Source organism: Pagrus pagrus (assembly GCF_965226575.1).
Source record: "Pagrus pagrus genome assembly, chromosome: 5".
In the NCBI taxonomy this organism is placed as follows: Eukaryota; Metazoa; Chordata; class Actinopteri; order Spariformes; family Sparidae; genus Pagrus; species Pagrus pagrus.
This window is the reverse complement of record NC_140189.1, coordinates 20685042-20710567: the sequence shown is the minus strand read 5'-3', so window position 1 is coordinate 20710567 and position 25526 is coordinate 20685042. Positions and strand designations below refer to the sequence as shown.

General features: G+C 42.4%; 1 protein-coding gene across 7 annotated transcripts; it reads left to right on the top strand.

Annotated features, from left to right (window-relative positions):
* Positions 1–10308: 10308 nt before the first annotated feature.
* On the top strand, positions 10309–25331 carry LOC311257629 (UDP-N-acetylglucosamine--peptide N-acetylglucosaminyltransferase 110 kDa subunit). Of its 7 annotated transcripts, none has more exons than XM_084353353.1 (22): positions 10309–10725; positions 12408–12588; positions 13343–13586; positions 13969–14037; positions 17401–17517; positions 17619–17698; positions 18173–18368; positions 18454–18606; positions 18723–18823; positions 19078–19231; positions 20413–20514; positions 20635–20832; positions 21148–21306; positions 21459–21548; positions 21688–21813; positions 21991–22161; positions 22254–22370; positions 22660–22830; positions 23235–23387; positions 23519–23771; positions 23965–24088; positions 24169–25331. In XM_084353353.1, exons 1-22 carry the CDS (start codon positions 10689–10691, stop codon positions 24341–24343), a joined length of 3171 nt encoding a protein of 1056 aa, XP_084209479.1. In that variant the 5' UTR covers positions 10309–10688; the 3' UTR covers positions 24344–25331. The 7 variants fall into 7 exon arrangements, with proteins under 7 accessions (XP_084209479.1, XP_084209480.1, XP_084209481.1 ...); XM_084353354.1 differs by having other exon boundaries at positions 10310–10725; positions 18466–18606; XM_084353355.1 differs by having other exon boundaries at positions 10310–10725; positions 20635–20814.
* Positions 25332–25526: the final 195 nt, after the last annotated feature.

Below are 25526 nucleotides of genomic sequence, written 5' to 3'. Positions count from 1 at the left end.
GCAGCAGCGCTGTCCTTGTAGGACATCCCTCTCAGCTTTGGCTTGGCGTCATCATTGTTTTGGTTCTTGTTGCACAGGAGACCCCACAGTGAATTCTGTGTATCTCAGGCTGATCTCAGTCATCTCCAGTGACCCGCAGAGAAGTTGCATATGAGACACGACAGTCGTAATGCCCAGCCCTCGCTGGTGCTGTGATCAAGCATAAACAGAGCATGCCTGATTACTTCCATAGGACACAGTGACAATGTGGGAATCACAGTAGAGAAGGGTGCCACTATGTGGTACATCAGAGCTGGAGGGTTGAGGGGTACAGATCTGGGCACAGAGCGGGTCTTTCATATGAAGGCCCTTTGAACCCTGACTGACGTGGAAATTCCTTTGAAGTGCTGTTTGGTGAGGCCTAAACTCCAAAGCTGGTTTAACATGTTGAAATGGATCCTTTGTATTCCCACTCAGTCATCACAGATCTGACATATGGAGAAACATAGAGGGCAGATACAGCCTCCCCCCCTGTATGTTATGCCATGTTGGATTTTTACTGATCAAAGTAAGAGGTATAGAGGAGAAGCATATACGAGAAACTGTAATGACATGTTTGAGTCTCAAGGTTAATTCTCAGCCTATTTCCCACCAGGTGCTTGATATGGATGTAAAAACAGGGGAGGGCCACAATTTGTGCTCCACGGGGGCATAATAACATGGTGCTCCCATAAAAATAGCAGATAACCTAAGGGTACTTATTACAGCTAACAGCAATGATAAAGTCTACTGTGCAGAGCATTGTTATGCTCTGTTCTTGCTCAGTTGGAGAAGATTATAGATGAACATGACTATTTGTGATGGGACAAGCTGTTGAATATGTTTATCATCAGTTTGTAAAGGCGTATATTGTGGTCAGGGAATTATCAGACAAGACACAGTGTCCTGCACAGTAACATGACTTCCATATAACCATTCATCCAGTAGTCCCTCGTCCACTCCCATTTCCCCAGGTGCACTGGGCAGGTCTTTGCCAAGCAATGCTAATTATGAGCTAGTTGGTTTCAGCATTGTGTGTCACACAAAGGGGATTTGCTCCCAACCAACGTCATGCCAAAAAACAGGCCTGCACCCACTGTACATAAGCCAGGATGTCTGAATTGCTGGTTATGTCACTGCCTAATTTTTTTGTCCCTCTATTTAACAGTAATAATAACAGTGGCATAACAAAAACAGCAACAGCACAACTAATAATAATATTGCTTTACACCTAGTAAAACTAGAATTAAAATTAAACAGCTGCCAGAGATTAATTAATGAGAGTCATGAAATGAAAACACAACAGATAAAACAGTGATGTATGTTGGAAGAAAATCCTTAATGCTCTAATTTATGGCTGTTCGAAAACTGCTCAGTCTTTTTCAGTCTTTCTTACTCTGCCTCTGTATTTCTTACATCTCACTCTGTATGAATTAGTAAATAGTTCCTGTTTCCATGGTCTCTCCACACCGTCCGTCTGTACCGCCAGAGAAAGAAGGTCACTCAACCAGACTGCAGCAAACATGACAGCAGGGCTGCCACGGTCTCCATTGTCCCTCAGCTAAGTGTTTCTTGATTTTGTTTTGGCCTGAAAATTGCCACACTTCAAAGTGACTTAACATTTGGGTCAACATTTGTTATCTGTGCTTCCCATGCTGCTGTTGATATATTATGTTCTCATTTTCGACTTGCCGGAGCGGCCAACATCCTTTCAAATCTTTCATATGGTTGTGTTTTTCTCTTATTTTCAGTAGAAAAATAATGACTCTTATCTGGGACAAACATGCTCACTTGCGGTTCAGTCAGTGCTTCAATCTGAGCCAATATCCATTTCTTAATGTACATGCACTTCCCCTCTTGGATCTGCTCAGCTCTCCCCAGCCTCTGGGCCTTCAAAGCCTCACCCAACAGCACGCTGGTCCAACAACAATATGAGGGCAGGTCCATTAAATTAGCCTCTGAACTCCCACGTCTCGTATTTTCATTTCAAATAGGTAAATAGCGGACTGAACCAAGCTCAGGCACAGGCTAATGAAGATTACCAGGCTACATGCTGACTGGCTCACAGTTGTCAGTGAGCTAGCCTACATTACCCAAATGTTAGCAACCATTACAACTCTCATTCAGTGCAAACCCACCAGTTTGTCCTCAACGTATCGTGACTGCCTGTTAAGCCTGTTAAATGCTTGTTAGCTGTGAGAAAATACAAAAACAATAGAAAAAATAGCTGCCGCGGGGTAGGAACAGGATTCTTGATAGCTAGCTAGTCAACTATAGCTATCTTGCTATCTTAAGCCAGCCAGCCTGCTGCTGTTTGCTAAAAAAACAGTATTTAGCATGTTCTCTTGATACCATAAATTATTTGTCTTGATTTAATTAGATACAGCCTTTCCTTCTTTTCTTTGGTAATGTAGTAGCCTAATAGGCTAATTTAACGTGTCTGTCTCGACATAAGAAAACAGAGCATGTTGTTTTGTTACAGCCTGAGAGCGGCCATTTCCTTATCACTAAATCACTTCGTCTTTTATTGCCTTGTTAGTTTTTCTCTGCAAGGGAATGGTTTGATCCACACTAAAATTAGAGCCAGGGCTCTGGTTTTGTGCATGCTAAGCTAGCTTACTGGGTTACTCAAACAGGACAAAAGAGCCATAGTTAAAGGTCCAGTATGTAGGATTTAGGGGGATATTTTGGACAACATGGAATATAATGTTTACAATGTTTTCATTGGTGTATACGCCCCGAAAATAAAAATCATTGTGTTTTTGTTACCTGAGAATAGCCCATTATCTACAGACAGATAGGGTCCGCCTCCACGTAGGCCGCCATTTTGCTACAGTAGCCCAGAAAGGACAAACCAAACACTGACTCTAGAGGGAGTGTTTTTGCTTTTTTTGCATTTTGTGCAATCTGTAGCCTTATCGCTAGATGCCACTGAATCCTACACAGCGGACCTTTAAGGTTATTAAGTGTCTCTTTTGTGCCGTACATGCCAAATCAAATATAAATGTTTGGTTTGGCGATAGCCTTCATTGTTTATGCTATGGTGCAGTGCAGTGGACAGAACATTGTACAAACTAGGCCCCTACACAACTTCCGCAACTTGTATATCAAAGCGTAATAAACTAGAGATGTAAACATAGAGTGAGTTATTTCAGCATGATTGGGGGTTAAAGACTTGGAGTCTACAACTCTGTGGCTTCAATGTCGAAGGTCATCACCCCATCCACTCCCTTTCTGCATCAGCAACCCCTGACCTTTCACCTCTGTGTTTCCCCCTGGTCGGTCCCTTCTCCTGGGGCCTGACTCTTGGGAGGGATCCAGATCTGTTGAGAGAGGGTTAAAGATCATTACAGAGCTGCTAATAAGAGAGGTAAGATTTTAGTGCAAGACCTGTAGCATGTAGATGAACATTTCTCAACACAGAAGTTATGCATGCTTCACATAAATCATGTACACAAAATACAAAGAGTGCCTGACCTTCGACCCAGTTTTATACCTTCATTGTTTTCACTTTTCATTCAGACACTCAGCAAGACAAAAGTCCCCGTGATTCCTGTAATTGTTTTGCAAGAGATAACACAGGAAAAGGGGAGGATGTAATCCTTTGAATCTGAACAGCTTGCAGATAAACAGAGAAATTATTCATTTATATTGTGACTTTTTATCTGGACAAAAGCTTGCCTTGCATGTACAGTAGTTTTTTATACAGCAAATTTCACTACCCTCTGCTCACTTGTTGACCTTTGACCTTAGCAGCTGTGTCTAAATGCCATCCCACACTATTAAATGTTCTTACCAGGTTTTGATTTGTTACATAATGTATAATTAGTCCAGATTTAGTCACTACTAAATGTTATTGCAGGATTTTTGGTTGATTACATAATGTGTTATTTAATTTGGTTAACAGGTTCAGCTTCAGGGCGTGTGACTTATGACTCTGCCATACCAGTTTAATCTTAAATCAGAACAGGGTGTTATCATAACAAATTTGAGACGACCGATGTGAGCGTGTTTCTGTGGCCCAGCCCCACACAGATTAGTAGTTTTACTCCAATTTTCCCCTTCACTTCCTTAGTTTAAGTGGCTGAAGTGAAACCACAGTCATCACTTGTGGATTCACTCTGAAATTCCTCTCGTTATTTTTGCTGTGACATGACATTTTACAAGAGGAGGTCAGAACACCTCCAATAGTAGTCAGCTTTGCACTTTGTCGTTATGGTCTCCCTGTTTATGCGTGTGTGTGAGTGTGAAATTGTCTGGAGTATGTTTTATTGCGCCCTGTGGTAAGGGCAGTGGATGTGGTGGTCGACAGGCAACAGTCACGCCTTTTCCTCCGGACTCCTTCCCTGTTCCTTCCACAGCCGCTGCAGTCCAACCCGTTTCCGACCTATGCTGTGTACACACAGATACAGACGCACACTGTATAAACACAGACGTGACTGCACATGTACATGCATAAAGTAGCACATCATGCATTTTCTATAAGTAACTGTAAAACTCAATCTCTTTATGATCCAAGCTGGCGAATGAAAAAAAAAGCAAAGTTAGGTTCCAGTGACAATATTTACGAAATGCTGTCAGAACCTTTCCTTCATATCAAGTGTGTATTGTATCTTGAAATGAGTCCCAGTTTCCGCAATATTTCTGCAACTGTGTGTGTCATATAAACAGGATACCTAAAGAGGAAAAGACCAGGGTGGGAAGAAACACAGGCAGGCTGAGATCGGAATTAAACTGCGTGAACAAATAATTGTACAATTACTGTTTGAGAGGAAACAGTGAATCACAACGTGGGAGGATGGGCAAATAAACTAATCCGAATGAGAAGAAGACACCAGACTAAACTGCTTAACCTATGAGTTATGGTTAGGTGCAGCAACTCATGATGGTAAAAGAGATTACACAGTATATTAAACAGAAACTGCTCAGAGTTCAGGAAACCAACTCTGTGCTGCTCCTGCTTATTATTATTTTATGAAGCTTATCTCCTCAAAGTTGGTCTAATCCTTTATTGTGGCACAGTGTGCTGTTACATAACTTGGAAGGGCATCAATAAGACAGAGAGGGAAAAGTTCTCACACACAGAGGCTGACCATAGTGAGTTGGTCGTGACGTATGAGCTGTCAACCTGTGATATGAACAGGTGCGATAAGTACAGTTCAAACACATGAGCTTCCTCTTGAGCTGCTTATACTAAGTCGGCTAGTGGGGACCTTTTGGTTTTAGGGTGAACAACAGTGGTGTATTGTGCCCTGAGCCTAGCGAGAGGCTGATTTCTACTCTCTGGCGGTGACCTTCTTTCCGGACAAAGTGTTCCCCCCACCATGACTGGCTCACAAGGTACTGCCTATTACGCAACCGAGTGGGAGGAGAGGGCCTCGGAGAGGGGAGTAGGGGTTAGTGATGGATGATCCATTTTTCTGGATAAAAGGTTTCACAAAGTGGATGACTTCTGCGTGAGAATGGGACACAACACGGGTCCTATTTGCTCAAGGCTGGCTGCAGGTCAATTATGCTGTAACTGTCGCTGGTGAGGAGAGCCGTTTGAATGATGCAGAGGAACTGAGAGAGAAACCAAAAGAGGCAGAAACTAACAGGTGAATGGGTAGCCTCATTAATCTAAAGAGAGAGGACCTTCATGTGGAACAGATGGTTGTTTTATTTGGTGTGTGAGTACTTCAGGCCCACAGAGCAACATCAATCTTCACACTTGTACGTCTACTGAAATCACAGTGTTAATAATATTGCGCATACAGTAAGTAAATATAAGGTTGGTCTCTGACAGCTTACTTGTGTTCTTCATTTTAAGAGTGTAAGTCTCCACCTCGTTTGATCTTAAACAAACAAAGGGATAGGTCACAACAAGCGCTCTGTTGACAGTGGAAAAGAGGAGCGTCACAGAGGAGCAGTGAGCACATGTTCCCTGTGTTGTTCAGCAGAGACGCCTGGTCGGTGCCAAGTTAACTTTCATTTTGAACGAGGAGAGGCAATAAAAAATCAAAAGGGTATAAAATAAATGATGAATATCTAAAAGAATGAGTTAATGACGCTATAAAACCAACTGAAGATAAGACATGTTGTTACTTGTGAAAGTAAACTTCAAACTCATAAATTCATTTAAAACAACTCTGCGGGAGAGCTGCGGGATGAAAAAGATTTTTTTTTTAAAAACTGTGTAAAACAGTCAAAGTAAAGAGATGCTTGTGGTTCTTCTGGTCTCAAACTGTCTGATCTAAAGCTGCACTCAGAGTGCTAAAATACAACAACATCACAGGCAAACAGGAGAGCCTCTCAGATAGCCAGCCAGGGGGAGTCTCGTCTAATCCTTCCCCACCCCAGACATCCCGTCTCTAGGATTGCACGGCACTTGATGCCCCCCTCGGGTGGATCTAAATGAGATCTGGCAAAGCCGGGATCAGTGGAGTTTTCCATGCGAGGAGACTCTTTACATGGGAGATTTAGTCTAAATCCTGGGAGAAGTCACATATTCACCGTTAAATTGCACCGCAGTGTGCAACATATCCAGTGACATCCTCAAAACATTGCTAGAGAAAAAGTTATGACAATGCTCTGAGCAGTGGGTGGAAGTCTAGGAGAGAAAAACGAGGGTCTGCTTTGGGCCAGAGGTGAACGCTATCGTGACTGGAGGCTGAATAAAAGCTAGGATCAGGGTTGGAGGGGGTGTCAGTCAGCCGGTGTAATTGATAGGAGAGACTGACAGCTGCTGTCATGAGAGGTGTCACAGGTCCTCCGCATTGTCACTCTCCTCCTCGTAGAGAGAGGAGGAAGGAGGACGCAGGAGAAAAAAGAGCAGGCAGGGTGAAGTGAGAGGGGTCAGGGGGTCAGAGGGACGACAGGTGATGAATGCAGAGATTTAAAGGAGGCACCAGGCAGGCCCTGACACCTTCGCTGCGAACACCAGCCCTGACCTGTCCTGCTCCTGCTCTCTGACACTGCGACGCACACAGACACAGACAGGGTTAAAGTATTTAGAAACCTCGGTATACATCTGTGTTTTTCCACCTGTGCTGAGTAACCCTGCAGAAATGAGCATTAAACGCAACTTCAAACAGAAACAAACAGTTTACAGCGGTGCATTTTTCTACATAGTTGTGTTGTTCAGACACAACGTCCAACCACAAAATGTGTGGCTATAAAACATCAGTCGCCACCTGACAAATGTCTTAAATAAAGACCAGGAGCATGAATCAAGCTGCCAGTAACTGATGATTAAGCCGGCTGGCAGCTAGAAGTCCAATATCTCCGTCTGCTCAAGTGTTTTACAGAGTGTAAACATCCTAAATAACAATGACTTTAAAGCTTCAACACGTTTAAAAGCGACTCAACTTTGTCTGACTGTGTTAGTGTGTCAACAGTCACAGCAGGTATGCCGGCTTGTGCTACAACAGCAAGGATGCTCTTGAGGAAATGCTTTTGTTCTGTGCCTCTTTTCTGTCCTTCTTGCAGAGAGGAAGCTTATAGTGACAGATATGTGTGCTGCTGCAGGCCATCTGGCAAAGCAATAAAGAGGTGCACTCATGCAGACATGATGGTTGTCTACTTTTCTCCCATTTAGTTAATATGAACCTTCTTCTCTGTGAGCATTTATTAGCAAGCTTGCAAGTTTGGCCATTTATGAGTTATTCCCATCACGGTGCTCTGGAAGCACATAGTCAATCTACTGACTCTCCCTTCACGCAAGTGTTAATCATCAAGGCAGGCCTAGCAGCAGCAGGACTGGTTGCAGCTCTTCTATCTTGCAGCTCTCAGTGCAATTATTATTAATTATCATCATCATCAGTTTGGTCTTGCCATGTCAGCAGCATAAAGAGAAATCTATCTTCTTCATGAATTTCCACTCCTTGGCATCCTAAACAGATGGCTGTGTCTAATTTTAGCCAGAACATGAAATACTTGTGTTTTAGCGTCCCGGCAAAGTTGGAGCATTGATTCTGAATAATGGGACCTCTGGAAAACACCAATAACACAGCTACAAAAATCAAGAGGACTTATTGATCAGTTAGCCTGGAACCATAAATTGAGATACTTTTCCATGATGGCTGTTCCAGATGTGTGTGAGCAAGAGAAAGTTCACTCATTACAGTACCATATTTTTGTCTGAGCTCATGCACTGCAGGACATAAACAGCTTTCCGTTATGAGTCACTGAATGGAGCAAAAAAAAAAAATAACCAACTAATGAACAAATAACTCCCTCTCTGTCCCAAAACAACCCTTTTCAAGTATCTCGGAAGGCATTACCAAACAAGAAAAAATGTGGGTCATCTTGCATTGGATCTTATCCTAAAATAAATGGGCTGAAATAATTTAGGCCACTAGCAGAATATTCTGACCTGGCAATTAAACAGCACAACAAAAACTCCCAATATCTCCAGGCTATGCTGAGATTTTAATAGCGAACGGGTCTAAATTGACCTGTGAGTGAATGAACCTCTTGATCTCACGTGATTCCAAAAATAGCTCATGTGAAAGCAGGGTCTGTTGTGGAGAGCTGTCACCGACCCTTTAGGCAGAAGATGCGTTTGCCCTCACTGCCTTCCTAGTGACTGTAGCTTGCACAAAGATAAAGCATGTCAGATGCAATCGCCATAGACACCCAGGGCCCATGACATCATTCTGTGCGCAAGTGACCGCTAAGCAGTGTGAAGAGCGAGAGCAAAGGAGAGGAACGTGAGGAAGAGTACACAAACCCTGCACCCTATGCATGCTTTGAGCACACAGAGAAAAGCCAACTTGGGCAATGATGTCAACGACTTTCCCATAGAGGGACCATGGGAAAAACTGGGGTGCAGCAAGCAGTAGCCCCCTTTTCAATATCTTCAGGGCAGAATGGCACGTTAATGACTATCACTTCATGGGACACATTAAAAGTGATGTGTTAAAATGAACTGAAGAGACGTGTCAAACGTCAGTCAGTGAATAATGACTGTTAGTAATAAAACTGTAATGTTGGCTGTATGGCTTATAGGTTTCATTAACAAACTGAAGAAGGGGCTCTTTCAGTGTGAAGTGTGCAACAACTATTTAATAGTTGACTCCAAACACCGCAGTATGACACAGCCCAAGGGATCTTATTAACAAGATGAATATCATACATGTGGGACCTGCAGAAATAACTACATCTAAGGGGAAAATCATGTTCAAAGCCACTTTGCAGGCCTTCAGAAGTCTTTCTTTTAAATAGGTTTACAAAGGTCGCCCTCTGTTGGTGGTTATGAATCTTGCACGCCATCCGCACAGAAGCTCACACACAGCAGATCTATCTGACTGTCCTGTCTGTACATTTGGGCCGAGCTACTGATGCCATACACTCATTTCAAAAACAGGTCGACAAAATTGTTAAGCAAAGGAAGGATTCTGCTTCAGGCTCAAACTGGACCCAGTTCAGTGCCAGGAAGTCTTCCTGTCCTACAATCAAATTTGGAAAGAATTTCATTAAGAGTACTGAACATCCCTGGAAAGTGGAATAGCACCCATGCAATATCTATGGAGTTATGAGCTATTTATTGAATTTATCCCTTTTGCCTCATTTACTTTAGGATGTTGCATTACTTGGGCTGTTTCTGATTCCCAGAGAGGAGTTATTAACTCAACTTCCACCACACAAAGCTACCTATCTGCATTCGTTTTGGGATCGTTCTTGTCAAAATGCGTGGTCAAATATGTTATGATCTGGGCAGAATTGCACATTTATATCCCTCGATGGGACTGACATGTGTTAAAATGAATGAATTGAAGAGAAGTGTCAGACCTCAGTCGGTGAATACTTTTTGTAATAAATCCTACTTGTGCTGCATTCGTTTGGGACCGTTCTTGTCAAAATGAATGGTAAAATATGGAATAATCTGTATGTATACAGCTATGAAATGTGTCTAAAAGCCTGCATTCAGAGTACTTTTAACCAATACAACAGTGTATGCTATAATTAACCTGTATAATCCATGTGACATGAGTCACACCAGGCAGCAGTCTTTTGCATATCAGACATTTATAGAAGTCATATTCAGATCCACAAGGAAGTCATGATTTCAGCAGTGACGACCACGCTGCTGCTTCTTTCTAGAACATCCTACTGATTTGCACTCCGTCTCACTGCACCAATGTGTTCCTCCGCGCAGCATCAGTCATAATCGGTTTATTTTGCGTGTTGAAACCCAAAACGCGTCGTTAGCGATCTATAATTCACGCTCTCGTCCGATGGGGTGATTGTTTTACTAATACGACGCGTTTTTTTTCATTTCCACACACGCGTTTCCTCGCAGTGGAGAGACGCGGATCTAGTTTGTCTCAAAAAATTAGTTCCACCCATTTCGCCATTTTATGTTCCATAGCCGCTTTGTTGTGAAGAGAAAACCAGGCTGAGCCTTGAAACAACAGCGTACTCTATGTCAGTAGAAAGTTAGGCACTGTAGGGAGGTTAGATGATTTATTAGTATCCAGGTAGTTATATACTAGCCACGGGAAGGTGTTGACTTAGCGCTGTAGGAGGTGCGCAAAATCAAAGATTAGGTTAGCTACTTAGCCCGCCTGGCAACGTGATTGCTGGCCGCTGCCGAGAAAGACGACTGATCGTCGCACATTTTTCTCTGAAACTGTGAAATACCAGGAGACACATTGACGACCACCGTGCAAGACGCGAAGACTGAGAAGATGGCGACCTCAGTGGGAAACGTGGCTGACAGCACAGGTTGGTTGCTTTTATTTAGCTATCGTAAGATGGTAGCGAGCTGTGAGGACGACCCCATCTCGTGTGGTCATGTCTAATGCGGTCCGACTAGCCGGTGGCTGACAGCTAGCTAATGGTCATTAATCTAGTGAATTATGTGTATTAGGCTTTCATCAATGCAACAATTTCGCGGCACATTACTTGCCAACGATTGCATTGGCAAGATAGGCCTAGTTGATGCCTCTCGTCATTTTTTTCCCGGTCCTGGCTAAATGTAAAGTACCCAGCTAGCTTTAGCTAAGTTAGCATAATTTGTAGCTATTCGTTTGCAACGAACTAGTCTTGAAACAGTAATACGGGTGTCAATTTGACAGATACCTATATGTATACAAACATTGTATTATTTGTATTGTTAATTATATTCAGGCGGGCAATGTTTTTTTGATAAATACTTAGTTAAAACGGTTTTACACCACAGCTAGCTAAGCTAGCTAAGGAGTAGCCCGAGATGCTGTGGTTAGCCAGGGAAATGTGGCTTCCGCGGCTAAAGACGTCGGCACGTTTGGCGGTGATAAATGTTGGAAGATGCCACTCGTAATGGCTACTGGCATAACGAGGCCCCTGCAGCGTCCTGCTGTAAAAACTGGCCGTGCAGACATCACTGCTCGGCGATGATGCCCAAGGTTAAAGATTGCGTTTCTGTCTACTGATAAAGCTTTGGAGTTTATCAGAAAGGTGATCAGTGGGGCTGATATCTGATTGTGGTTATTTATGGCATTTTGTATGCCTGTTAAAGCTTTCAATGTGAGTGGGTGGATTATGTAATTGAAACTATCCATCCTTGTTACATACACACTTCATGACGTAGTGTTTATGGATGGATGAACCTGATCTACTGCAATCTTACTGTGTGCGCTGGCATTATGGTATCAAGCTGCAGGTGGGTGTGGATCCACTGCATGTTAACTGATATGCCAATAAACAATTTCCCCCACCCTGAATAATTGACCTCAGTTGACTTTGCAGGTCGTCTAAAATTGAGCCTTTTTTCTTTTCATTTCATTTAGATAAAATATGAGTAAAATGTAAAAGAGTGATAAATATCAACAATACAACTAGTGATAGTTTGCGCTAATGATAAAATCCCCTGCAAAATATGATCCCAGATAACTGCTGTTTAACAACTGTATGCCAATGAAAACTGAGAACAGTGTCTGAATTTCTGCCAGTGTATGATCCCCCTCCCTGTTTGTTTTTCCATCTCATGTCCCCCACCTCCAATTTTGTCATACATTTAGCTATTTTGTAGGTGGAAACCCTTATTTTTATGCGAAACAGAACGTCACAAAATCTGTTTGTCTGTTTTTAAAAAAAAATTATTTAACTTAAACAGCGAAGGTGTTTCCTCAAAGTGCTCTTGTTTTACATCATTCTCGCACTAAAACATTTACAAATAAAGTGTAATTATGTGGGAGTATGCTGTCTCTTGTCTTCAAGGGAACTGCTGGTCTTCTGCAGTTCCAAAACAATCTTACATTTAATCATATATAAAAAGAAACAGTGATTAGCTTAGTTGAAAAGAATTGATAGCATTAGGCTTCATCAATTAATTTATTTTTTGTTTTCATTTGTCTGCTTTTAAGTTCTTCCATCACCTCTAACATGTTGTTTCCCCCCCTCCTTGGGCCGTGTTGGTGCTCCAGAACCGACAAAACGTATGCTTTCCTTCCAAGGGTTGGCTGAGCTGGCGCATCGGGAGTATCAGTCAGGAGACTTTGAGGCAGCCGAGCGCCACTGCATGCAGCTGTGGAGACAGGAGCCTGATAACACAGGCGTGCTGCTGCTCCTGTCCTCCATCCACTTCCAGTGCCGAAGACTTGACAGGTGAGGTGTGGGTGATGGCTGATTCGACGCACACTGAGCAGGTGGCGTGGAAGTGGCAGAGAATAATGGGTCTTCCGTGACTTTCAGTGCACACAGCTGGCCTGGGGTGCGACAACTGAGCTGTCTTCTGGAAATCCTGTTCTGAGATTAATCTCACTCTGTCCATTCATGATTCTAACACTGTTTCGGTGGTAGCCATACCCTTGCTTTGCAGGTGCCATGGTGAAGGTTTCGGGTCTTGCGAGTCACAGGTTTAAATGTTTGATTTTGTTCACGCTTTTTTTTTTATTATTCCTTTCACATGCCCAATGCGAGCAGTGTACTCGAAAGTAAACAACTTGTCTAAATACTGACTGAGTGATTTTTCATTGTTCATTGAGTAAAAAAGTCACTAATTAAAGCATTGAACTCTGTGACGAAGAAAAAGCCAAATGTAGTGTTTATTCCTGATCCTCGATGCACCACTTTGCAAACAGTTTAATTTGGAGTACACTGCAGGTAGGGTAATTACTCGACATAGTGGACACTTAAATGATGGCTTCTGTAAGTTTGGAAGTTGGTAAAATGGTTGTTGTACGGTGTGCCATGTATTCAACTTGATGTGCTGTTTAAATATTTACTCATGTCCCCTTAAACAAGTTTTTCCTTTTCACCGCTTGCACCTCTCTGCTGTCTCTACACAATGCATTGAGCCTGCACTCTCAGCCGCTCCTCTCAGGATTAAGACCATTCTGTTCCCATTCTGGCCCTACAGGTCTGCTCACTTCAGCACATTGGCCATCAAACAGAACCCGATGTTGGCAGAAGCCTACTCTAACCTGGGAAACGTGTACAAGGAGCGTGGGCAACTGCAGGAGGCCATAGAGCATTATCGCCACGCGCTGAGACTGAAGCCAGATTTTATTGACGGATACATCAACTTGGCAGCAGCTCTGGTGGCCGCAGGGGACATGGAGGGAGCAGTGCAGGCTTACGTGTCTGCATTACAGTATAACCCTGTGAGTGACATGATGACTTCTATTGAATTCTTTAAGGAGTAACTTGACACCAGGCTGAAAGACAGCAAACCTGTTTTACTTCTCACCACACCAGAGGAGGTTTGGTGTAGTCAGAAGTGTGCAGTGTTGCATTTGTAACCATAACCAACAATGATGTCGCAGAGTCCTTGAGCACACCTGTACTTACTGCAGCACAGTGAAAAATTAAAACAGTGGAGTCGGCAAAGATGAGGTCTTCGGGGGGTGTCATGCGACTCTTTAAATTGATAGCAAATTCTATCTGCTTATAAGGCAATGTATACTACAATCAACTCTTTGAACTGCATTTTATTTTGGAAGGAAAATTGAAAAGTATGGGTTTTTTCTGGTTGTTTTTTCTCAGGATCTTTATTGTGTGCGGAGTGACTTGGGCAACTTGCTTAAAGCCCTCGGGCGTTTGGAAGAGGCTAAGGTATGTTACAGGGGCTTGGCATTTGTATAGGTGTGTTGTTCGTATTGTCATTGTAGATTTTTTTAAAATCTTTTTTTCATTATCTTGTCCATACATTTTTGTTTTTAGTGTCCCACAACAAAGGCCATAGATGTCCCTTTTTCCCCCCTGACATTTTTAAGCCAATTCGAGTCCTTTCCCTTCAACCCCCTTGGCCAAGTGAAGGGCAGGAAACAGTAGCTTTTTTGTAATTTTCAGTGAGCTTCTCACTTTTACTTACTATAAAACCTTTTGGAAGTAATGGACATTTCTGTATTTCTTTTTTTTAAGTCATAGTACACACATTTTCTGTTGATTACTTTTTAGACAGCTTCATGTATTTGTTTTTTCAGTTTAGTACACTTATTACATTTGTCCCCACCCTGTGTCACTCTTAGTCCCAGTGTCCTTTGCTTTACCCTGACCTTTTACCAGAGGTCAGCCCCTCCCCTTTCAGGAAGAAAGGCTGGAGTTTTAAAATCGTAAAGTTGAATCTGTTTAGTCATTTCTGGACCTTGGCTCATGCATTTTCATATTGTTGATTCTTGGAGGGAAAATGCTGGCTCGGTCTTTGAAGAATACATGAACTGATGAGAAGCTAGTTTACCTTTGCAATGCAAAAGATAAGATGGTTTCTAACCTAACCACTATGCTCCAGTAATGTCAATCAAGTGCCAATGACAAGCTCTTGGTCTGAGTATGCTGTCAGCACAGTTGCTGCCAGTGTCGGGGTATTGCACTTCCATTTGCCATTTTAAGACTTGTGCCTATATAAGAGGAGGGGGAGGTCCCTGGGTTGGGTCAAATCTGGAGATGTGGAGTTGTCCCACTGGTTACAGGCCATCTTATTTCGTGCTTGAGGGGGGTAAAGGAGTGGGGAGGAGCATCAGGGAGTTATAAGCTCCCCAGCTCTGTCGCTCCACCCCCCGCGCGCTTGCTAAGGATTGGTGGAGTGTGCGCGCTCAGAGCTGTCTTCCTGACCGTTTAGTTATGTCCAGTCAGTGCCCAAGCACACTGACGGTGGTTTTCATGCACACATGCAGTAGTTTGTTTTTTTAACTGTGGTTTATACTAACCGTTGTAACTGGTTATCTATTCTGATATACACTTCCAGTGGGTAGCATTGTTAACTGTGGGTTTAAACAAGCTTATTCTCAAGTGCCTTAATGTGGTCCAAGTGGCGTCAAGCAGACAGCTCACAATCTGCACTCCACCACCTGCGTCAGATGCTGGGATAGAAAGACAGAAGCAAAGCGCAGCAAAAGCGATGACTTCTTTATTTCAGAGCTGTGGAGGCTTCTAGATACAAATAATTACACAACAGATTTTTCTCCCTACCCCATTGGCCAGGATTCAAGAAAGCAGGCCAGGATAAAGAAATCAAAGTCTTAAAAATATTTCATGGAAATGCTAAAAGAATAAAAGAAAAGCAATGATTAATATTTCTTCCCTTTTCCTTCAAACATGTAATATTCCCAAAGAAATGGGATCAGTTCATTTTGGCAAGATCAAGCCAGTAACTGCCCTCCTGTAGTTTGATATGAAAACTGAATTGATGGACAAAATCAGACAATATTTCGTTAATAATCTGAACATATCAAAGCCTTTCTTCCCTCCCAGTTACCCACAAAGCATTTCTTTTGTTTTCTTTGAAATGAAATATTCATTGCATGAATGAGACAACTAAGAATAGTCTGTTTTTTATGTTTGTTGTGATTTGGAAGAATCCAGTTTTATTTCCATATTTAAAAAGGAATGTATTGTTTGAAAACTTCTACTAACGATCTTGTTTTCTGATTTTGTCTCTTTTGGTTTTTCCACAACTGATATTGTTATTGAGAAGGTTTCAGGTGGGTGACACTATTCCTGCGTAGGTGCCTGGCGGAAAGGAACACTAGGGCAGCCTCAGTCCTCTCCTCTTCTTCCAGCCAGCTGCGGCCACCACTCTGACAAAGTCCAAAAATATGGTAACGGGTTTGTAACTGCCAACAAAAGAAAAACCACCTCACTTCATGCTTGAGCTCCTCTGTCTTGTGGCTTCCTTTGAAGACCAAACGAAAAAAGTAACTTAACAAATTACAGTAAGCATTTCTTAAAATATGCTATACTAATTACCCAATTCTGTATTAAGTAAAAAGAAACTTGGATTTGGAAGCAATAATCGTGAAAATCAAGTAAGATCCCTCTAACTCTTACATGTTGTTTATTTTTCCTATTTTGTTTTGTTTTTCCTTCTTTATTTGGAGTTGCAGCGTTCTGATGATGCAGATAATGCGCTGTGAGTCTACAGTAGCGCAAGGGCTGCGCAGCGATACCCTCTAAGCAGCCACAAAGGCGACAAGCGCAAGCATGCGACCCCCACCCCCTCACTCCCTATGGCCTGTTGGTTGCGGACCTCTCCCCACTCCTAACCAGCCTCGCTCCCAAATGCCCCAAAATCTCAGACACAATTGGCTTCTGAAAAACACTCCATTTGACATGTACAGTAAAGGACAAATGGCTGTTTATTGCCCATTTATTCCAAAATGCCCCATGTCTTAACATCCCAGTGTAGACAATGGTTGATCTCTCAGTCCCCCAAAATGCCCCCTTTAATCTGAGATATTTCATGGGTGCTGAGTGTGTGCCAGTCCGGTGTTGCAGGTATTCTGCCAGGGGTTGTTGGTCTGCAGCTGTCTCATCTGGCCATTCGGCAGGCGCAGCAGCGAAGCAATGACCTTTGCCAGGAGCAAGGTCACGCAAGCAGCATAATACGGTGCATTGTGGTGGTGGTGGCAACAGACACACACACCGCGCGCCTGCGTGTGTTGCGCATGCATTACAGGGACCATCGCTTGCCCGAATTGTCCAGCATCCTAGGTTGTGAGATATCATGCCCACATAAAATTTACAGAATTCATTAGATAATTGTAATTTTGAAAAAAACAAACAAAATCAATACTTACTACTTTGGGTTGAAACTAATTAGTGTGGTGATTATTCGAGGGCAGTAGACTGAACCTTATGTGGGGACCACTACATTTTTTAAGAACGTGGTCATAACTGAAGGATGAGGGCCTTCGTGTGGGAGTTGGTTGGATCCGCGCAGCGTAGGAAAAAGCAATGCAGCTTAGCGCGGCAGACTTGTGCGCACACGAGCCCATGCTGTAGACTCACTTTTTGCCATGACGGAGAATAGTCACTAATTTTGCTTTCTCTGCCCTTTTTGTTTTTTCTTACTTTTATTCTCAATCTTCTATTTGTTTTTATTTTACAACCCCCTGCCCTCCCCTCTACACACTATACCTCTCCCATTCTACCTCTTCTCCTCCTTTCCTGTGGTTTTTCATTGTAAACCCACTGAAGGCTTGTTACCTGAAAGCTATTGAGACTCAGCCCAACTTTGCAGTGGCTTGGAGCAACCTGGGCTGTGTGTTCAATGCCCAGGGAGAGATATGGCTGGCCATACACCATTTTGAAAAGGTGAGTTACCTATTTTATTTTTTACACTCTCCAATCCATCTACTTTCTGTCTTGGTATATTCTTGTGTTGTCATGTTTATAAACTTGGTTTAAATTTTTAGGCAGTGACCTTGGACCCAAATTTCCTTGATGCATACATCAACTTAGGAAATGTTTTGAAGGAAGCTCGCATCTTTGACAGGTGAGTCTGAGTTATGACATATTAAACAGCATGATACCCCCTTTATACTTTCATACCTGATCTTTTGTCTCTAAAAGCACCACCCTACCACACCCTGCATTGAATTTCAAATGCGTTAAGAACTTTGCCAATTCCATTAGCACCATGTCTCTGTTCATCTCTATTGCCTTGTTTTCACATGCCATTGTTGAGGCAGGGCAGAACTGCTGCACCTACAGACCTGCCATCATGGGCAAGCTGTGACTCAACTGCTGAAACAATGGCTTTATTTTAAGCAAGACATTTGTAACAGTGTACAGTACTTCACCAGTTACTGAGTTGTGTAAAATGTGCGCACAGTTTTGCAGTTATGCTGTTCATAGGTTGTGAGAACTTATTTAAAAAGATGGGAACTACAACGTCAAAGTTCAGCAAAAGATTGATCCTGAGCATAACTTGTTTTCTCAACCTAACATCCTTATTTTACTTTTGCAGAGCTGTGGCTGGATACCTAAGAGCCCTGAGTCTTAGCCCAAACCATGCAGTTGTCCATGGAAACCTGGCCTGTGTCTACTATGAGCAAGGCCTCATTGACCTGGCTATCGACACCTACCGTCGTGCTATTGAATTGCAGCCCCACTTCCCCGATGCCTACTGCAATCTGGCAAATGCCCTGAAGGAGAAAGGCAATGTAAGGCTGTACTTTATGAATATAATTTTTACACAATCTTCAAGACCAAAATCCAATTCAAAATGTTTGTTAATTAAATTTAAAGTGTCTTTCCCAGGTGTCTGAGGCAGAGGAGTGCTACAACACAGCCTTGCGTTTGTGTCCAACCCATGCTGACTCCCTTAACAACTTGGCCAATATCAAGCGTGAGCAGGGCAACATCGAGGAGGCAGTTCAGCTCTACAGGAAAGCACTGGAGGTGGGTTAGAAGTTAATGTTTTCTGATATGAATAGGTCTGTTTAACAAGACCATCATGATTGCTGTAAATGTGAGGCATTTTGTTCTTCTTGATAACCCTCTTTTTTTTCCATCAGGTGTTCCCAGAGTTTGCAGCAGCTCACTCTAACCTAGCCAGTGTCCTGCAACAGCAGGGGAAACTCCAGGAAGCCCTCATGCACTACAAGGAGGCCATCAGGTTTGTAAATCTATGCTACAGGTCCCTGCTGACTTAGTTTGTATTAAAGTGGCAGTGTTCTGCAACGTCGGAGCAAAACCTTCAGTGCACCTCGTAAATCCCCAGTTTAAGCTGGTTTGTTTTTTTCATATTGAGTCTTCTCTAAAGTAAATGGTCATAAATCAACTTGCACTAGAATTTTTCTACGAGACATAACATAGTTTAGTAATGTTGTTAAACAGGTGTGAAAACATTTTTCCTTGTTTGATTTTTAGAATCAGCCCCACATTTGCTGACGCCTATTCAAACATGGGCAATACACTAAAGGAAATGCAAGATGTACAGGGAGCGCTGCAATGCTACACCCGTGCCATCCAGATCAACCCTGCCTTTGCTGATGCTCACAGCAATTTGGCCTCAATCCACAAGGTAGGAATTATTCTTAATTTAAATTGGGGTATTATTCCCCCCCCCCCCTTTTTTTTATTTTTAGCAGGTATGATGACTGATCGTGTTCTGAATTGTCACTTTACCTGCCTTGCAGGTTGCTTTGAGCGCTGCATGCTCCACTAAACAGGTGACCCAACTGTAATGACCCAACAGCTCAAACAGCAATGAAATCCTAATAGTTTTCTCTCACTAACATTTAATATACTATTATATTTGTATATATCTATAAACAGCAGTGTTTCCCACAGAATGTCTAAGTACTTGTGGCGGTGGTGGGCGGTGATGGATGCTGTCTATGTTTGACGATCTGAAAATTAGTCAAAAATCAACTTCTTCAGAATGGCTCTAAGAGTTTGGCTGCATTACATAGTGTTGCTTTAAATGTCCACCTTAATGCATGCACACTGGCCTTCCTCGCCTCTCTGTTTCTCTCTCCTCTTTATTTCTCTGTGCTTTCTCTCTCCCAGCACCGTTATCTGATTTCTTAGTCAATAGAAGGTTATATAAAGTAGCCCAGAAAAGGCACCTCATATTCAAGATTTTTTTTCACCCATGATTCCACAACAATAACATTAGTAGGCCTTCATTCAGAGGGAGAGATTGCATCTCAATCACTACATTTACAGGAGGGATGTGATATCAGAGAGCCTCTTTTCTCTCTCTGCAAAGCATGTGTGATTGACAGTACACGGACAAGCAAGGGCATTTTGTCCACTTGTTAATCCATTGCAGATGGGGTCGTTCTCTCTGACAGATAAAAAAAAAATTTAATGTAGGCAATGCTAAAATGGGTCGCCAAATATACTTGGGCGGCTGTTAATATACTGGGCAGACTGCCAAAGTAACATATATGTGTTGGAAATTGGTCACTAACCGTGTTTGTGGTGGTTAAAATTGTCTATGTAGGATTGCACTTTATTCCTGTGCTACTATTCCTTTAATTCCTAGGCAACTGGCTATGGACGTCTGGTTGGGAAGGGTTTATTGCTAAATAATATCTTCTAAAGGATGTGTTTTTATTACTTTGTATAGTCACATCCAGACACTGTTTGGACATTACCACCTGTTAATGTGCAACAGAATATTTTGCTGTTTCAGTTGTTTTCCTGTTTTTGCCGCTTAATACATTTTGTTATGTCAATGTTTCTCTTGACCATTAGGATTCTGGAAACATCCCAGAGGCCATTGCATCTTACCGCACAGCCTTGAAACTCAAGCCGGACTTCCCTGATGCTTACTGCAACTTGGCACATTGCCTGCAGGTTCTTACATGCTCATATCTTTGGCAGATATTTAAGAGTGCTTGTAAAGGTTATTATTTTTTGCTCGTGGTGAATTAGAAGTTCATTTTCTAACTACTTCTGTTCCGGTCATTCTTCCAGATTGTGTGTGACTGGACAGATTATGATGAGCGGATGAAGAAGCTTGTGAGCATTGTGGCTGACCAGCTGGATAAGAACCGCTTGCCTTCAGTGCACCCACACCACAGCATGCTGTATCCACTCTCCCACGGCTTCCGCAAGGCGATTGCTGAACGCCACGGAAACCTTTGCCTGGACAAGGTACACGCAATGATCAAAGCAAGTAAACTTTTTATTCATTTTTGGGGAGGGGAAGGAAGGTGGCTGGTGATGGCAGTGGCTGGCTGCAGGGATATGGGGAAGGTAAGGGATGGGAGAGAAACTGGATATATTTAACTCCTTGTAGAAAATAAGGTGAAAGCTGGTGGTGAATGGGTGCTTGCATGGAGGAGGGTATTAGGTTGTCATGCTTTTAGATAAATCTGTGGTTGTTTTACATTATTTATAAGTCCACCATTGCCACAGCTTGTATAACTCAAACTAGAATTTGCTCTCCTGCTGTATTTGTATTCTTATACATTGTGTTTTCCACAGATAAATGCACTGCACAAACCTGCTTATGAGCATCCAAAGGATCTGAAGGCCAGCGGTGGACGTCTGCGTGTCGGTTACGTCAGCTCTGACTTTGGCAACCACCCTACTTCCCACCTGATGCAGTCCATCCCTGGAATGCACAACCCTGAGAAATTTGAGGTAGTTGATTACAAGAAATTACAAACAAAGTGTGTTTATTGTGCTTATTACAATGTGTGATATGATACAAGAGGTTGACTTGAATAGTTGAAAAATTGTGTATGTTTATATGAAGTATTATGTTAACCTTTTTAAAAAAATCATTTTCCAAGGTGTTCTGCTATGCGCTCAGCCCTGATGACAGTACCAACTTCCGTGTGAAAGTGGTAGCAGAGGCTCATCATTTCACCGACCTCTCACAGGTAACTGTCAGCACCAGTATTTGTATATTTATTTCTATTAACCTTAAGGATGGGAACTTGTAACTGACTGTTCATTTCAACAAAAGTTTGTGATGTCATAGCAAACCATTTTTACTGAAATTTGGTACCGCTTGTCCAGATTCCTTGCAATGGCAAGGCAGCTGATCGCATTCACCAGGATGGAATCCACATTCTGGTCAACATGAACGGATACACCAAGGGGGCCAGAAACGAGCTGTTTGCCCTCCGCCCTGCCCCCGTTCAGGTGAGCGCTATATTTGATTTCTGATTGAAACAATGTTATATCCTGGGTATAAATGGCACCTCAGCAACTACATCACTACACCTTCACAATAATATGAATCTGTTCATGGGAATATTTAAAACAAGAAAATGTTGGTATTGAGGAATGCACAAATAACTGTATTTATCCATTCAACAGTCTATGTGGCTGGGTTACCCTGGAACCAGTGGTGCACCTTTCATGGACTACATCATCTCTGACAAGGAGACGTCACCTGTAGAAGTGGCTGAGCAGTATTCTGAGAAACTGGCCTACATGCCCCATACTTTCTTCATTGGAGACCATGCCAACATGTTCCCTCACCTCAAGGTCTGTCCATCCTCACATTTCTGACCTTGATTTCTATGAGATGAATCTCTTGTTTTTATCAAATTAACATTTGTATTGTTTTTGACCCACAGAAAAAGGCAGTGATTGATTTCAAGTCTAATGGACACATCTTTGACAACCGCATCGTTCTTAATGGTATTGATTTGAAGGCCTTCTTGGACAGTCTGCCCGATGTGAAAGTGATCAAGGTGAGAATTTCATGAACTTTGACAAAGCAGGTCGTTTTTTGTGTGTTGAGTGGGAGTTTGGGCACTGTAGTTAATTTTAGGTCCTCTAGGTGGCAGGGTTTAACAAATTGTCCATGCTGTCTTGTTTACTTTGTGCCACAATGATAGAGCAGAACTATATATCAGTTTGTCATTTCTATCCTTGGTTATGTTAATAAGAAACACTTGGTCAATATTTGCTGATTCAGGTATGATATGCTATGGTAAATTCCTTAAAATATATTAATATGAAACTGTTCTCTGTGACTAGATGAAGTGTGACAACAACCAGGAAGCTGTCGGGGACACAAATGGAGCTCTGTCCATGCCCGTAATCCCCATGAACACAGCAGCAGAAGCAATCATCAACATGATCAACCAAGGCCAAATCCAGGTCACAATCAACGGCTTCACTGTCAGCAATGGCTTGGCCACCACACAGGTATGTCTAACAGGGACACAGTTGTCGATGTAAATGCAGATATTGAGGGATATAGCATGGGTACAAAACATCTACAAATGCTGAAACGAGGCAAGATCAGCAATTTATTTTAGCTTGCTGCTTTTCCAGATCATTTTTGCAGTTGAGGTTGTATTTTCTGAGACTGTGTCCTTGCAGGTGCTGTGTCTTTATGAAAGTAAGGGAAAAGCACAGAACTGTTGGTGATCGAGATGGTGGCACTAAGGATAAGCTGTAAAAAAGAATTACGCTGACTTGGCTTTCCAAACAGCATATTATCACCAGGAGGTTCAGGACCATAAGCTGTCACACTTCATAACTGTCGAGACAAAAGCATTGAGGCCACTCCATCCCTAAGCAACACTGTTTGTCCTCAAACATTTTAGATCAATAACAAAGCTGCCACTGGGGAGGAGGTGCCACGCACAATCGTTGTGACGACCCGCTCCCAGTATGGTCTGCCAGAGGACTCCATTGTCTACTGCAACTTCAACCAGCTCTACAAGATTGATCCCCCTACTCTTCAGATGTGGGCCAATGTAAGATGGTTATAGCAAATGCTTGAACTGTTCCTTCAACTCTCCACTTAATTTTTTATAAATGCTTAATTCCTTATTTAGTGTAAAAAAAAAATAAAAAATCTTATTCTAAAACTCCCCTCTTCCTGCAGATCTTGAAGCGTGTGTCCAACAGTGTCCTGTGGCTTCTTCGTTTCCCGGCTGTCGGCGAGCCCAACATCCAGCAGTACGCCCAGAACATGGGTCTGCCTGGCTCTCGCATCATCTTCTCACCTGTGGCCCCCAAAGAGGAGCATGTGAGAAGGGGCCAGCTGGCTGATGTGTGCTTGGATACTCCCCTATGCAATGGTCACACCACAGGCATGGATGTTCTCTGGGCTGGAACACCCATGGTCACCATGCCAGGTTAGCACACTTTGGTATTACGGGACAGACTTGGTTATTACTAGAAGAACAAAGTGTTAGTTGTTCTAACTTAAATACTCAGAAACTAAAGACATTTTACAAACTTTCTGATTAATAAGGATAAAATGACTGTAATGACTGTAGAATCGATTTCAAGTGAAGGCTGCTTGTTAATTTTGAAACCTCTCAAAAGGTGAGACCCTTGCTTCCCGTGTGGCCGCCTCACAACTCAACTGTCTGGGCTGCCCTGAGCTAATAGCCCACAGTCGTCAGGACTATGAGGACATAGCAGTCAAACTGGGATCTGACATGGAATAGTAAGTACGATTTCATCTAACTTCTTTTTGGACAACATTGTTGTTAAAACTGTTGAGTCTTACCATTTTCTGTCATTCAGCCTGAAGATGGTCCGAGCACGTGTTTGGAGGCAACGAATCTGCAGCCCTCTTTTCAACACCAAGCAATACACAATTGACCTGGAGAGGCTCTATCTGCAGATGTGGGAGCACCATAGCAAGGGCAACAAGCCAGAACACCTGGTTCAGACAGTGGAGACCAGTGAGAATGCCTGAACTGGAAGCGTGCCGATTTCTTCTCCCAAACATGTCTAGCCCTCCCCACCATCTTTTTTTGTTTTTTTTAACCATTGTCATCACCCTAGCTTGGAATGGTCACTTTCCATTTCAGCTTTCCCCTGAATGATTGTCTCATCTCTCTCAAGTACTATGAATAGGACTCTTTATTTGTAAAGGAGCCTACAGATGCACATTTATCCTCCTTCACATTTGTCGTCACACATTTGCAATCCCTGAGCCAGATTGAGCCTGAGACTTTCAGGCAACTCTTCTGTGACTCGCGTCCTAAAACACAGTATATTTGGTGAGCATGAGAGGATTGTGAATGCCCTGCTTACCCCATCAGTACTTGGATCCGTGGAATTATTTTTTTTTCTCAACATGTCGGTGTGCATACAGGACTAATTGCAGCTGGTGGAGGGAATGCCCAGCCGTCATTGCTTGTTGATCTATTTATAAATGGATTAAGAGTGTTGTGTGTTTTAAAAAGGACAATGTTGCACCATGAACGTTGTAACTCTGACTTAAGTTTCATCAGCTTTAACATGCATTTGTAAAACATAGGTTGCAACTGCTCTTGAGTTTGTCCTAAGCTGTTATTAAATTACTGCAATGAATAGATGTGCAAGTTTTGAGGAGTATGGTCTAGATAAAGACTTCTCCCCCTCACCTCAATTCCAACTTTTCTTAATTATGTTGTCGACAAGGAATACGTTCAGTAGCTGTTGTCCTGTTTGATGTCACACTATGCTTGTAAAGATGATTGGACAAAGGAGCTTCGATTAATTGGAAGGGGCCTAAATTTAAGTTTAGATGTCAGAGCTGTTCACAAATTGATCTTGTTTTTTAATCACTCAAACCCGGAACGGCCTAGGTAAGTATTTTCTAAGAAGTTTTTCTTTTTGTATTGTCCGTTAACTGTATGCTGTCAATGATGCCACAGGCTCAAAATATAATAAAAAAATAAAGAGATGGCAAAACTCTGTACTGTCTTCACACTCACTTAATGCAGTTGTTAGTAGAAACAATAAAAATATAAAGCCAACAATCTTTGTTTCCTTGTTTTATTATCTAGTATTGGTGTTTCACAGTTGAAGCAATATAATAAATTACAAGCTGGTGCTAACACCAGTAGATTTTGATTAGATTTTTTTTGGTTAATTGTAGTTGAATGGAGCAA